Source organism: Suncus etruscus, chromosome X (genome assembly GCF_024139225.1).
Source record: "Suncus etruscus isolate mSunEtr1 chromosome X, mSunEtr1.pri.cur, whole genome shotgun sequence".
Classification (NCBI taxonomy): domain Eukaryota; kingdom Metazoa; phylum Chordata; class Mammalia; order Eulipotyphla; family Soricidae; genus Suncus; species Suncus etruscus.
Window position 1 is genome coordinate 58,281,395 of NC_064868.1, and position 15,691 is coordinate 58,297,085.

The 15,691-nt window shown below is 35.6% G+C and overlaps 1 protein-coding gene across 1 annotated transcript in view; it reads right to left on the reverse strand.

Annotated features, from left to right (window-relative positions):
• The window catches only part of OPHN1 (oligophrenin 1), a 354,031-nt gene that overhangs the window by 105,969 nt on the left and 232,371 nt on the right, over positions 1-15,691 (reverse strand). Inside the window, exon 20 of the mRNA XM_049767407.1 lies at positions 10,328-10,475. Coding sequence (XP_049623364.1) covers positions 10,328-10,475 — 148 coding nt within the window. The remainder of the gene's footprint in view (positions 1-10,327; positions 10,476-15,691) is intronic.

A 15,691-nucleotide genomic window follows, 5' to 3' on the forward strand; every position in this document is an offset into this window, starting at 1 on the left:
ACTTTGGGGGACTAACTTAATTTATTTTAGATGGGAAAGGAATATTTATATTAGGGTGTAAAATCACCCCATGCACCAAACTTCCAAGCCTGGATGAACAGGTCTAAATAATTAATAAATTAAACTAACCCAAACAAGTCGGAAAAATCATGGAGTCAGTTGACTTCTTGCCTTGTCCAACTTTGAACACCAAGCCAATCCAAAACCTATTTATTTACAAACCAGGAAGGAGAGGATTAAGTGTGTGACAAAGGAACCTATATCAAGCTACTCCAGTCTAGGTAGACATTTACATATAAATGGGATAGGTGAAGGGGAAAGAGAAAGTTAAAGGAATGCCTTTTTTTGGGTAAAGGCAGGGTGTTATCTAACAATCCACCCTTTCTGTTCAAAAATATTTAGAATGGTACATAATTTTTCTTTGTTATTCTGTAAGTAAAAAGAGTGATTGTTAATTTGCATAGGCCAAATAAAGGTTGGAAAATAAAAGAAAAATAAAATGGCAAAATAAATGATGGGAAACAAAAACAAAATACTCTTCAGCAGTAAGGTGGTGAGGAAATATTCTAATTCCTAGGAATTACTGCTGGTGAGGGTAGATTTGGCTCTAAAAAGCACCATAGGTTAGATTATGCATACTTTAGAAAACAATTCTCAAAACAATAAATCAGTTTTTCCATATCCTTTTCTTATACATACACAATTTTTCATCACTTATCTGAACATAAAAATTAGAACATTTCTGCATATATAATTAATTTGAAAATTATTAAACATTCTTACACTAAGCACTGTATTAGGAATCTATAGCATCCAAGTTCCTTTTCTGTAAATAAAATCATAAGAACATTTCTGCAGATATACATATAATTTAGTGCCAGTAGTAAGTGATAAATTTTCAGCCATAGAAATACCTTTAAATGGAGAATTTATCACCCCCAGGAAGGCACCCTTCCTCTTTTGAGGTATATGAGTGGGAGAATTCTAAGGATCCTGGAGTGTTAATCCAGAAAGAGAAATACAGGTAGATGGACCAAAGCAACATGAAGCCTTCCAGAAGCGGGTCCATGTGCACCAATGCTACAGTGAAAGGCACTGCACTCAGTACACCTCAAGAGGGCCATGATGTTGATAATCTACCAGAGAGTCAAATAACTCATCATAATTGGGGTCTTCTCAGGAACCTGGGTACCTTTTGGAGCAACAGTTTTGAAATAACCCCATCTTCTGTATTTTTACATGAGGTGAATGGGTCTGAAGCAGGGTAGCCATGAAGAATTAATAAACATAGTCAGTCAGGAGAAAATCATGAATTCAGCTGGCTTCTCTCCTTTTATTCCCACTTCACATGCCAAGCTAAGACAAACCCAAACCTCTTTATCTACCAACCAGGAGGGAAATGGTTGAGTGTGACAAAGGTACCAGTACCAAGCTACTCCAGTCTAGGTGGATATTTACATATCATAGAGATAACTGAGAATGAAAGAGGAAGTTGGGGGAACACCTTTATTTTGTGTAAAAACAGGGCATGATTTATATTAGGGGAAAGTAGGTGTGAACTCTTTCAGCCAATCAGGTAGGGTGTGAGGGACTTAAAACAGGATGTGTGTTTCTATTTTAGGGAAAACAGGATGTAGAGTGTTAGGGAAAGCAGGATGTGTACTCTGTGTATTTGAACAGGATGTGTGCTTAATGTCTTTAGCTATATCTTCCCCTTTACTTTTTGTTAAACAAAATTGAATTGGTTTGTATTGAGAACAGCTAGATAAGTAATGCTCAATTTTCTTCCACAAGAGATGGGAATCCAAGATCAGAGCTTATAGCAAAATGTTAATGTGGCTGTTATTTTGCACAGGCACAGTAAAAGATGGGATAAAAACTTTGAACTGAGATTATATTTAGACCAACTTGGTTTTTCCCAGAAAACATTTGGTCATACATTTCAACTTCAGGCCAGTTGGGAATGTAAAAACTCCCTATCTCTCATCATCATTTCATTAGTGGCTATTGTTTTAAAACATCACACTTGAGTACTTGGACTCTCTCAAGTCCCAAGTTGGTGCCAGGGTGGCAACAAGGCTGCCTTTGTTTTGTGCAAGGCCATAATCAGGACCCATAGTTTTCAGGTTATGCAACCAATCTCAGAGCAACTGAACTTTAAGTCAAGCCAATATAAAAATATTAAGGGTTTAGGACCCACCAGCAAAGTTTGAATTATTGAGTTCATAGGTCTAATGGATAGGGGATACCTTTTTTCAGTAAGACATTCCATTTTACTGAGTCTATGCAAAGAAAAAAGGAAAGAGGAAAAGGATATTGTCACTAAGTACTATACTGATACCAGGTGACTATGGCTAGGTTGCAGTTCATTATTCCTTATTTATAGGTATAGTAACAACATTGTTCCAAGGAAATACATATAAAGAATTAAACAGCTTATCAAGTTATTTCATTTGATATTTGTTTCCAAGTTTTCTCATTTTCTTCTCTCATCTTCTTGAGTCATATTGGTTGCCTGTTTTACTGTTTCTTTGAATTCCTTGACATCCACAACATTTCTTCCCCTAAAGTCCTTAGAAAAGAGGTTATATACTTGGCTGATACTTGTTGGGTTTTCTAAGACACTATCTTTGTGCATTAAGTGTGGTGCTTTTTTATTGTGATCTTTTCATTCTGGAAGTGTTTATTGTTGTGCTGTGGTTTAGTAACTAAAAGAAATATGTAGGGAAAGAGTGAAACATACTTTTGGGAAAGCTGACCTAGAGCAAAAATATAATTGAGTAACAAAAAGGAATGCATTGCTGCTTTATCTGCCTAGGTTTCCTGGAACTGTGTACCTGGGCAAAGCCAAGATGGGATAGCTGGATGACCACTATTTCCTCCTGATACTATTTTTTTTGATTTGGCATAACTGGTCTGTGCTTGAAATTTGTGCTAATGAGTCACAAAGAGGAAACTATAGTTGCTTTCAGGCCACTGAAAATGTAATAGCTTTTGAATGTGATCTGTATAACGTTTCAAATTAGAAACTAAATTTGATGTATTTTTTGTTTGTTTGGGGGCCACAACCCATGGCTCTCAGGGTTTATTCCTGGCTCTGTACTCAGAAATCATTCCAGGAATGCTTGGGAGAACATATGCTATGTCGAGGATCAAATCAGCATCAGCCACATGCAAGGCCAACACACTACCCACTTTGCTATCACACAGCCCCTCAAATTTCCAATTCTTGAATAGAGATTTTTCCCCATTTTCTGGTGTATTCTATCACTTAGAGAAGTTAACAATCTCTTGTTCGTTTTCTGCACCATAGTCAATGGTTCATGCTTTAATCTTGGCTCTGTACTCTGAGATCACACATATACTAATATTTGGGGACCATATAAGGTATGTGGAAACTGAGTCAGTCACATTCATAGCAAGCACCTCACTTACTGTACAATCTTGCCAGACCCACCCAGCCATGAACATATTTTAAGACAAATTCTTCATTTAACTAATATTTTAATTATTTTTGAATGTATATATATTTTATTTTGAGTTTCATTATTTCATTTTATTGTCATTTTTCTAACTTGTTGAGCTGTAGGTTAATTTCTAGCATTCTGTTTTCTAATGTATACATCTGCCACTATATATATATATATATATATATATATATATATATATATATATATATATATATATATATATATATCCCTCCTAAAACAGCTTTTGGTGCATCCCTTAAACTTTGCTATATGTTATTTTTATTTAAATTTATCATATATTATAGCAACATTTGTTTTTTTTTCTTGACTCACTAGGATATCAGGAATGTTATTTAATTTCAACATATTCAAATTTTCAATAATTTTCCTAGACTTATTTTCAATTTCATACCACTGTAGTAAGAAATGGTTTGGTATGACTTCCAGTAATTAACAATTGTTCTGTTGCCAAAACTACAATATATTCTGAAGGTTTGAAAATATTCGGAAAATATGTGCATTCTGAACCGGGATAAAAATCATTCTTTCACACCACATATTATGATCATTAGTGTATATATTCAAGTAACATGATTCTTTAATAATTTTCTGTTTGAGAAATATATTTATTTTGAACCTCATTTATTTAACTTAGGCACTATATTTTATTGCTATTCCTTTATTTATGGATATTCTCATGTACTCAGATGTTGGATACTAACAATGGTTATGTCCTTCGGTGAAGTAATATAATCATTAACATATAATCATCTCTTGGGTTTTTTATATAGTCTGTTCTGTCTTATTATAACAAAAGTACTCTTATGGCTATCATTAGTATATAATCCCATACCATTTGCTCAATTCTAGCTGGTGTGTCTTTAAAACTTATGTAAATGTGACTCTGTTGTAAATAATAAATGGGGTAAACCTTATTTTTGATTCATAAGCATTCTACCTCTTGAATAGAACTAACTCACTTAAAGTAATTTTTGTAGATAAGGACTTACTGTCTTCATTAATTATTTATTTATAATTCTTTTCACATTCTCCCCTCTTGTATTTATATGTAGTATTATTTAATCTCATTGGCATGTTTTTATTCCTTTATTATATTTTGTCTTTTAAATGTTTTGTAATTTTGATTATTCTAAAGTTTACATAAGATGTTGTACAGTTATATTTCTGTTTTAAGTTGATAAAATACTCCTATACATACAAAACTTTACATTATAACAATACTTTTCCTTTTACATTTTATTACTTCCAAACTGTATATATTTTTATTTTATTTTATCCTTATTTTTGACACTCCCAGAAATGATTAGGGGTTACTTATGGCCTTAAACCCAGGATTGACTCCAGGAAATACTTAGGGGAATATATGGGATGTCAAGAATTGACACAGAGAATGACTCAGGGGTTGGACAACTTAGTATGCCTGGAGCCCAGAGTTGGTCTTATGCCAGAAAACTTCAGGGGTAATATTTCCTTGTATTAAATTCAAGGCTTCTTTTTCCATTTCCCCCATGTTTTGTTGGGCTTATACAAACAACAATTGCCACTCTCACACCATTATTATTGTTGTTTTTTTCTCTTATCCTTTATAAAAAAAGGAAGAGCTTACTAAACTTTAAAAAAAAGTAACTGTAGTAAAATGCCTGTCTTGAATACAGGCAGGGGATGGGAAGGAGGATGGGGGCATTGGTGGTGGGAATGTTACAATGGTGAATGGGATGTTCTGCTAATGACTGAAACCCAATTACAATTGTGTTTGTAATTCTGGTGCTTAAAGAGCTTATATTAAAAAAAAGAATTGAACTCAGCCTGGCCATATGCAAGTTAAGTGCATTACACACTCTATTATATCTATGAAACAAATGTTCATACTTTTTATTGTGTGTCCCTTAATAATTATTATAACTACGGTTATTTTTATTTTAACTTTTATTTTTTGTCTTTAAATCATATTAAGTGGAGCTTAGAGGCCATTCTTGCTCTCTGTTCAAATTATCATATAAAAAATAGAGAGCAACCCTATCTGCCTGTCTTCTGTGCTGTGCTCCATTTTTGGCCTGATTTCATCCTGTGTGTGGCTCATCTGAGGAAGGCTCACGTTCCCTGGAACCTTCCCTGGAGGTGAGTTTACAAGCCTAGAAAGGGTGGAGCCAGAGGAGCACGGTCACTCCGCTTCGCTTCCCGGCCGTGCACATCATTTAGCCAATGAATACAAACACAACACGTAGAAAAACCCACAATACAAGTGTGACAATGGGGAAACAATGCAGGACAGCGCCAGACATAGAGAATTACGATGGCAACTCTGATGACTTGAACATGACCAACTGACTAGTCAGTCTCTCAGATAAGGAGTTTAGAGTCACAATATGGAAGATGTTCAAAGAAATCAAAGAACGTATAGAAGAGAACACTAATAAGAATCAAGAGAATATGAAGATAGAAATCTGAAAACTCCAAACTGAAATTTCAGGTCAAATAACAGGTCTGAAAAACTCAGTAGATGAATTGAAGAAAAAAATGGTTGAGCTTTTCCATGGGTTAACAGCAGCAGAGGATAGAATTAGTACACTGGAAGATGAGATGAATAACAATTCCATACAGCAGAAGAAACTGGAAAAAAGCCTTAAAGAAAATGATCAAACAATGGCAAAATTATTCAAAGAATGGGAACAGATGAAAATAGAAGTCTATGATAAGATCAACAGAAACAACTTAAGAATCATTGGAGTCCCAGAGACCCAAGAGGAAAATCTCCAGGAAGAATCAACAGTCAAGAACATCATTAAAGAGAAACTACCAGAGCTAAAGAATACATGCAATCAAATCCTGCATGCTCGAAGAGTACCAACTATAAGAGACCCCAGATAAAACACCCCAAGACACATCCTAGTCACAATGATGAATCCCACAGATAGAGACAGAATTCTGAAAGCAGTAAGATCGAAAAGAGAAATAATATTCAAGGGAACATCTTTGAGATTTACAGCAGACCTCTCACCAGAAACACTCAAGGCAGTGGTGGGACATAGTGACAAAACTCAATGAAATAAATGCTTCGCCTAGAATAATGCACCCAGCAAAACTCACTTTCAGGTTTGAAGGAACAGTACATGGTTTCACAGACAAACAACAGCTCAGAAACTTTACAGACTCAAAACCATTCTTAAAAGAAAAACTCGACGGCCTACTTTAAGACAAGACTGACCAACAGACACACCAAACTTCGATATAAAGATGACACTAACTCCCAGGACAATTCTTTCTCTCAATGTCAATGGACTAAATGCACCAGTTAAGAGACACAGAGTGGCTAAATGGATCAAAAAACTCAATCCAACCTTCTGCTGCCTATAAGAAATGCACCTGAATAGTCAGAACAAACATAGACTCAAAATAAAAGGCTGAAGGAAAATTATCCAAGCTAACAACACCCATAAAAAAGCTGGAGTGGCCATACTAATATCAGATGATTCAAACTTTATACTTAGGAAAGTATTAAGGGATAAAGATGGACATTTTTATTATTCAAGGGATAGGTACAGAAGGAAGAAATCACTCTCCTAAACATATATGCACTGAATAACGGGCCAGCAAAATATTTAACAAAATTGTTGACAAATCTGAAAAATAATATTAATAACAACAAAATAATTATGGGAGACCTCAACACAGCATTGTCAACACTTGACAGGTCAACCAGACTGAAACCCAAAAAAATATACTAGACCTGAACAGAGAAATGGAAGAAAGAAGCCTAGTAGATATATACAGGACAATCCACCCACAGAAGCCTGGATACACATTCTTCTCTAATGTACATGGGACATTCTCCAGGATAGACTATATGCTAGCACATAAAACATACCGCCATAATATCAGGAGGATAGAAATTTTGCAGGCTACCTTCACTGACCACAAGGCACTGAAATTATATGTGAACTATAAAGGGACACAGAAGAAAAAATTTAATACCTGGAAGTTAAACAGCCTAATACTGAATAACCAGTTGGCCCGAGATGAAATTAAAGAGGAAATCAAAACCTTCCTAGAAACAAATGACAATGGAGATACAAACTATCAGAACCTATGGGACACAGCCAAAGCGTACTGAGAGGAAAATTTATAGCTTTACAAGCACACATCAGGAAAGAAGAAGGGGCATACTTGAATAGCTTAATGACGTAGCTCATAGAATTAGAAAGTGTTCAATAAAAAACTCAAATATAGGGAGACAGAAGGAAATAACAAAGCTGAGAGCAGAAATCAATGAAGTGGAAACCCAAAAAACAATCCGAAAGATCAACGAAAGCATAAGTCAAGCTCTCGCTGTTTGCAGAAAACATGGTACTCTACTTAGAAAACCTTAAAGTCTCTACGAAAAAGCTTCTAGAAAAAATAGACTCATATAGCAAGGTGGCAGGCTAAAATATTAACACACAAAAATCAATAGCCTTTATATACACACAAAAATCAATAGCCTTTATATACACCAATAGTAATAAGGAAGAAATGGACATTAAGAAAACAACCCTATTCACTATAAAACTCTGCTGCAAGGAATAAGAGAGGACATGTGGAAATGGAAACACATACCCTGCTCATGGATTGGCAGAATTAACATCATTAAAATGGCAATACTCTCCAAAGTATTGTACAGATTTAATGCGATTTAATCCCACTAAAGATACTCATGACATTCTTCAAAGAAGTGGATTAGGCACTTTTGAAATTCATTTGGAATAATAAACACCTTAGAATAGCTAAAGCAATCATTGGGAAAAAGAATATTGGAGGAATTACTTTCTCCAACTTTAAATTGTAGTACAAAGCAATAGTTATCAAAACAGCATGGTATTGGAATAAAGACAGGCCCTCAGATCAGTGGAATAGGCTTGAATACTGAGAATGATCCGTAGAAATACAATCAACTAATTTTTGATAAAGGAGCAAGAAATTCTAAATAGAGCAAAGAAAGCCTCTTCAACAAGTGGTGTTGGCACAACTGGCTAGCCACTTGCAAAAAATTGAAATTAGACCCCCAGCTAACCTCATGTACGAAGGTTAAATCCAAATGGTTGAAAAACATCTATATCAAACCCGAAACCATAAGATACATAGAACAACACGTAGGTAAAACACTCCAGGACATTGAGAATAAAGGCATCTTCAAAGAGGAAACTGCACTCTCCAAGCAAGTGAAAGCAGAGATTAACAGATGGGAATATATTAACCTGAGAGGCTTCTGCACCTCAAAAGAAATAGCACCCAGGATACAAGAGCCCCCCACTGAGTGGGAGAAACTATTCACCCAATACCCATCAGACAAGGGGCTAGTCTCCAAAATATACAAGGCACTGACAGAAATTTACAAGAAAAAAACATTTAATCCCATCAAAAAATGGGGAGAAGAAATGGACAGACACTTTGACAAAGAATAAATACAAATGGCCAAAAGACACATGAAAAAATGCTCCACATCACTAATCATCAGGGAGATGCAAATCAAAACAACTATGAGGTACCTCCTCACACCCCAGAGATTGGCACACATCACAAAGAATGAGAACAAGCAGTGTTGGCGGGGATGTGGAGAGAAAAGAACTCTTATTCACTGCTGGTGGGAATGCCATCTAGTTCAACCTTTATGGAAAGCAATATGGAGATTCCTCCAAAAAATGGAAATCGAGCTCCAATATGACCCAGCTATACCACTCCTAGGAATATGCCCTAGGAACAAAAAAATACAAATCAAAAATCCCTTCCTTACACCTATATTCATTGCAGCACTATTTACCATAACAAGACTCTGGAAACAGCCAAGATACCCTTCAACAGGTGAATGGCTAAAGAAACTGTGGTACATATACACAATAGAATATTATGCAGCTGCCGGGGGATTGAACCGTGGTACTTCCTTGGCTAGCATTTGCAAGGCAGACATCTTACCTCTAGCGCCACCTCGCTGGCCCCTCAGCACCCATTCTTGATAAAAACTCTAGTCAAGATGGGAATGGAAGGAAATTTTCTCAATATAGTCAAGGCCATCTAACACAAGCCAATTATTCGCAATGGAGATAAATTAAAGCCTTTCCTCTAAAGTCTGGTACAAGATAAGGCAACCCTCCCTCACCACTCCTACTCAATATAGTTCTGGAAATTCTTGTCATAGCAATTAGGCAAAAAATATTAAAGCCATCCAGGTAGAAAAAAGAAAAAGTCAAGCTCTCTCTGTTTGCAGATGACATGATATTCTATTTAGAAAACCTACAGACTCTACCAAAAGCTTCTAGAAACAATAGATTCATACAGCAAAGTATCAGGCTACAAAATTAACATGCAAAAATCAATAGCCTTTTTATACAACAAAAATGTTAGAGAAGAAATTTAATAAAAATAACAAGCCCGGGGCCCAGAGAGATAGCACAGCGGCATTTGCCTTGCAAGCAGCCGATCCAGGACCAAAGGGGGTTAGTTCGAATCTCGGTGTCCCATATGGTCCCCCGTGCCTGCCAGGAGCTATTTCTGAGCAGACAGCCAGGAGTAACCCCTGAGCACTGTAAGGTAAAGTTCAATTAAAAATCAGACTATTCAGAAAATATATTGGTCACACATTTTAATATACTAAAGTACAGATGTCATAGCACATTTGGTATACTATTTGAAAAAGGAATCATGGAACCACACTTTGCAGGTTCATTTTACAATCAGAAGAAAAATATTCTCTTTGGATATAACATTTTACATATTTTGCTTTACCTTACCTCCAATTATTCCTTTCAATATACACTGTGCATCCAATCATTATTTAGAAACTAAGGGTGAAATACTTTACTGACCTTCATTTTCATCCATGGAAGACATGTAGAAAACTGTCCTTTCCCGGAGAACACGCTTTGAAATTGTAATTGGTTTGTGCCTTCTTGCTGTTACTCGAGGTGGAGGAACAGGTGGTGCAATACTTTCTTCAGGTGGACCAGAATAAATCTGTAGAGTGAAATGTTTCCCATTAAGATACTGACAAGTTGTTGCTTGTCCAAATTATATCCACAGTCTGCACAGGAATTATAATATAACTAAAGAAATCAAGGAAACTTTATTAGTCACTGAAGCTACCAGCAAGTGTTTAGAGGATTTTAAAGCAAAGGCATGACATTTCTCGATGTTGAGGAACAAATGAGACAAAACCTGCTATCAAAAAGTTTAGATTCTAATTTAGCATTTTCTACTTACTTTTTGAGAGACATTAAGCAGTCACAGATTCCTAATTCAATGTGAGTGACCTATTTAACTGTCGATGATGACAGTACGAAGAAGGTTAATTAAGACATTTTCTATAAAAGAGGTATTAAAAGTGATAAAAATATCTACATGCACTCAATATTCCTGATATACGTTACCTTCTTTGCAAAAAGAAAGGAATAAAAAGTGTCTAAGGAAGAACTGCAGATTTCTTTTTCTATCCCATATAATTTGAACCTTAAAAAGTTTTATATTTTAGGTGCTTTGGGCCTCTAATATGAATAAATATTTTCTGTTCTTATAAAAAATACCAAAAATTTACCAAAAAAGCTTTGGTAAATATAAAAGTGTTATAGGAATGAGAGAATAAATGTAGTTAAAATCCTTAAGAAACTTATTTAAGAGTCTGTCTAGAAGGCACTGACTTTTGGGAAGACAAAAAATGTGGTAAGCAAGGAAGAAAACCATCATACAGTAAATTAATTAACTTAATAAAATTACGGAATTTTATTAATTACTGAAAGGAGAAATGAGAGGAAAAAACTAGATGGCTAAGTTATGAACTAAAATTATGGGAAAAACAAGTATGGTTAATTATTTATGTTATCTGGCTTTATAGTCAAATGTAACCTATAGAGAAATATATGGTCATGTTCAGTTCTATTTCCTAACATTAGAATTACTGGCTTTTTTCAATCAATAAAACCCAATACATTAAAATTTTATACAAAATACCATATTTTACTCTGGAAAGATTATTGTAGCTCCATTAGTATCTAGTTGACAGGTGAATTGTTCTAGATTTATTTATTCATCCAGAAATAACTAAAAAAAAGGGGAAAAAAAGAATGTCCAATGCATTGGACATCTGACAATGAAATATAGTGATTCATTAGGAACAGGAATAAAATTAAATAAGTTATTTTATTAATTTTCAATACAAAATTTCAGGCCATAACACAATTTCTAGGTGGGGAAATAGTAGGGAAACCAGAAGACCCATCAGAACCCAAAGTTGGGAACATGATTTGTAAGTGGGATATAAGTTGTAAACAAATGAGAACCTTACAGGAGAAAGTACTTGAGGTGATGTATTTATTTTTTTTATAAAGTTCATAATTAACCGTCAACTATACATTTGCAAAGTTGATTGTGATTCAGTTTAAGTTATATAATCTAATACCCAATTTTTCTCCAGTACAAATATCCAGCCACGAATGTTTCCAGTTACTTTTTCACCTTCCTCCCAATTCTCCAGCCTGCCACTATGGAAGACACGTTGCTTTACCTCTGTCTTAATCTTAAATTTTAGCCACTCTCAGAGGTGCTCAGAGTTTACTTCTGGATCTGTGCTTAGAAATTACCTATGTCAGGCTTGGGGGGACCATATGGAATGCCAGGGATCCAACCAGGGTCAATCGATTGCAAATTAAATGTCCTAGCTGCTGTGCTTTTGCTCTGACCCATTATTTTTTCATTTTAGACACTGGTATGCAATATTGTTTCTAAAGTGGTATCAGTCACAAAACTAACTCCATTCCTCACCCAGGTCTTACCTAAAGTGACTATTTCCAACTATTGTCATAGTGATATCTAATTAGCCCTAACTGCATGCCCCCACTTGGTGTGGCAAGACTCTTACCATGTAAGTCTTACCGTGAAAGTCTTCCTGACACTTTTCTATATTGTCTGGATAATATTACCATACTAACTTGTTTATATCCAACAAAAAGACTGTGATCATGCACTCTTCAGCTTTGGGAACTTCTCAGCAAAAAAAGATTTTGACTTTTGTTTCTTCAAGGGGTATTCAGCCTGGATCTCTGAGACCCAACTATTCTCATGTTCCTTCTGTTGAATGTATCCTTGGTATCTATTGTCATATTCTTTTTTATTTTGAGTAATTTTCTCCATTTGTGTTAATTTATTTTAGAATTCTTTTCCATTTTTTACTATTGTCTGGTGTCATACAGCTCATACTTTGGCTCACTAGTTCTGTTCTCATCAGGTAATATTCTGTTGTTGAGGCCGACTTGCCAAGTTTTCCAGTTCTCTCATGTCTATCTGACGTTTCTCATTTCTACTCTTATATAGTCTTGATTATTAATGGCTATTCATTACATAGTTACTTTCAGTTCCATGAAGATCCTAAAACCTTCTCTAAATTCTTTATCAGAAAGACTATACAGGTGGCTAATACTATTCGGGTCTTCAGAAACAACTTCAAACAATACAGGTGGTTGTGTTTTTCTTTACCTCTGATCTCATTTCAGAGTACTGGGGTGAAAATGACCTGGTGTGAAAACAGTCAAAGAGGAACCCGCTACCAGTTTGTCTGCCTCTATTACTTTGGAGTGTGTAGCTCTATAAACCCAACTGGTGTGGTTATAAGAACCTTGCCCATGTTCTGTGGCTTTTTCTCTCTGAGCCCACTGACCTGGAATGAAAATGGCTTTTATGATTCAATGAGGATCTCACTCCAGGTCTGTCTCTATTTGGGGGACTGTGTGTGGCTGGGTGGAGCTCGGCTTTTGTGAATGGAAGACATTTTTCTTATCCTGGTACTTTTTTTTCCCTCAGAGTGCATTGACTTGGGGTTAAAAATGGCTCTGCAGAGTCAAAGAGAACATTGCTGCTGGTCTTTCTGTCTGTTCCATTTCTTGGGACTATATGGCCCTTACTTCTGTCACTTTTGTTTCAATTTTTCTCGTTTCTGCTCTCTTGTGTCTTATTAAATAAATGTCTGTTCCATGATATCTTTGAGGGTTTTTTTTTTGATATTGTCAACATTGCTTTTCTAAAGTACTTATCAGAAAGGCTGATTGTATCTCAGAGCTACCATCTTTGCTCAACAAGCTTGGTTCATTTCTGCTTTGCTTTCCCTTGTGACCTTTGAATGCTGCTGATGGTTATTGTATGTTGTGGTATGGCATACTGAATGAAAAAAATTTATGTGCATGGAGCAAATTGGAGCCCTCTTCTTGAGTACTGATATGCATGCAGAAATGGCACTTGTGTCACAAATAGAACCCTATTGACCTCTGTCAGTATGCCTCACTTTCTTGGCCAATCACTGTGTGATGTGGCAAGACCTAGCAAGGCTAGCTGGAAGAACCCTCTCCTTGTCATGGCACTTTTCATTCCCTGACTAGTGTGTGAAAATGCACTACTGAGTCCAAAAAGAGGACCCTTACAAAGCAAAAGTCACAATGAGTAAACAATGCAGAACTACATAGTACTTAGTTTATGAATATTGTAGTTCTGAAGACTCAACTAGTATGAGACACCTATATTGCCTCTTTGGCTCATTAGAGAGGAAATTTTGAGGCTGCAAAAAGAAATCAAAGAAGCAACTGAATGAATAGAATGAACAGCCAATAATATTCAAAAGGATATGACATTAGAAATGAGAAAGGTTCAAATGGAAAAAAACAATACTGAATAACAAGGTACATGAATAGAAAAACTTACGGGAAGGGGTCATGAGTAGAGTAAAAGCTACTGAGGACAGAATAAGATGAGCTGCATAATACCACCAGACAGAAAAGAGGTTGAAAAACAGCCTTAAAATAAATGAACACAAGATGCAAAAAGTCCTTAAACACTCTTAAAATTCATCTGGAAAAATAAATGTCTGGAATACCTAAAGCAAACCCTGGGCTGGAGGAATAAAGAATACCTTTCCCCAGTTTTAAAATGTACTATAAATTAGTAGTCATTAAAAATACCTGATTTTGGAGTAAAGATAGATGCTCAGATTAATGGACAGCACTTGAAAATTCTGAGATCAATTAATCTTTGATAAAGGGGTAATAAATGCAAAGTGGATCAATGAAAGATTCTTCAATTGATAGTATTGGGAAAAAGGTTAAACTACATGCAAATGTTTTTTGGTGTTTGGGTCACACCTGGCAGTGCTCAGGGGTTACTCCTGGCTCCATGCTCAGAAATCGCTCCTGGCAGGCTCTGGGGACCAAATGGGATGCCCAGATTTGAACCAATGACCTTCTGCATAAAAGGCAAACGCCTTACCTCTCCAGCCCCTACATGCAAATTAAATGAACTAAGTTATCTCTTTAACATCATGCACAAGGATCAAGACAAAATAGATTAAAGACCTTGATATCGACCTGAACTATAAGTACATAGAGGAAAAATTAGAATGAACTCTACATGGAATTGATGCTAAAGGCATCTTCTAGGATAAAACACCACTTGCCAAGTAAGTGAAAGCATAAATATACAAATGCAACTATATTATTTTAAGAAGCTTCTGCAAACCAAAAGATATAGTGACTAAGATACAAAGACTACCACGGAATAAAGCTACTGACTCAATATCTATCTGATAATGGATTAATATCTAAGATGTACAAAGCACTGGTAGCACTTATCAAGATAAAAATTTAATCCCATCTAAAACGGGGAGAGGATATGAAAAGCATTCTCTCATAGAAAAAATACAGATGACCAAAAGGCATATAAAAATTGCTCCACATCACTAGTGATCAGGGAGATGCAAATCAAAACAACAATGAGGTATCATCTCACACCACAGACACACATCAGAAAGAACAAGAACAATTATTGTCAGCAAGGATGTGGAGATAAAGGGACTCTTACTCTCTGCTGGTGGGAATATTGTTGGTCCAGCCTTTAAGGATATAAATATTCCTTGAAAAGCTAGAAATTGAGCTTCCATAAGATCTAGAACTATCACTCCTAGTGATATATTCTATTAAATTAAAAAAAAACTATGTAGAAAACCCTTCTGTATTTATGTTCATCACAACACTATTTACAAGAGCCAGAATCTGGAAACAAACCCAGCACCTGAGAACAGATGGCTAAGGAAACTGTGGTAAATCTACACAATGAAATACTATGCGGCTGTTAGGAAAAATAAAGTATTGTAATTTGCTTACACATAAATGTATATAAAAGTATTATGCTGTATGAAA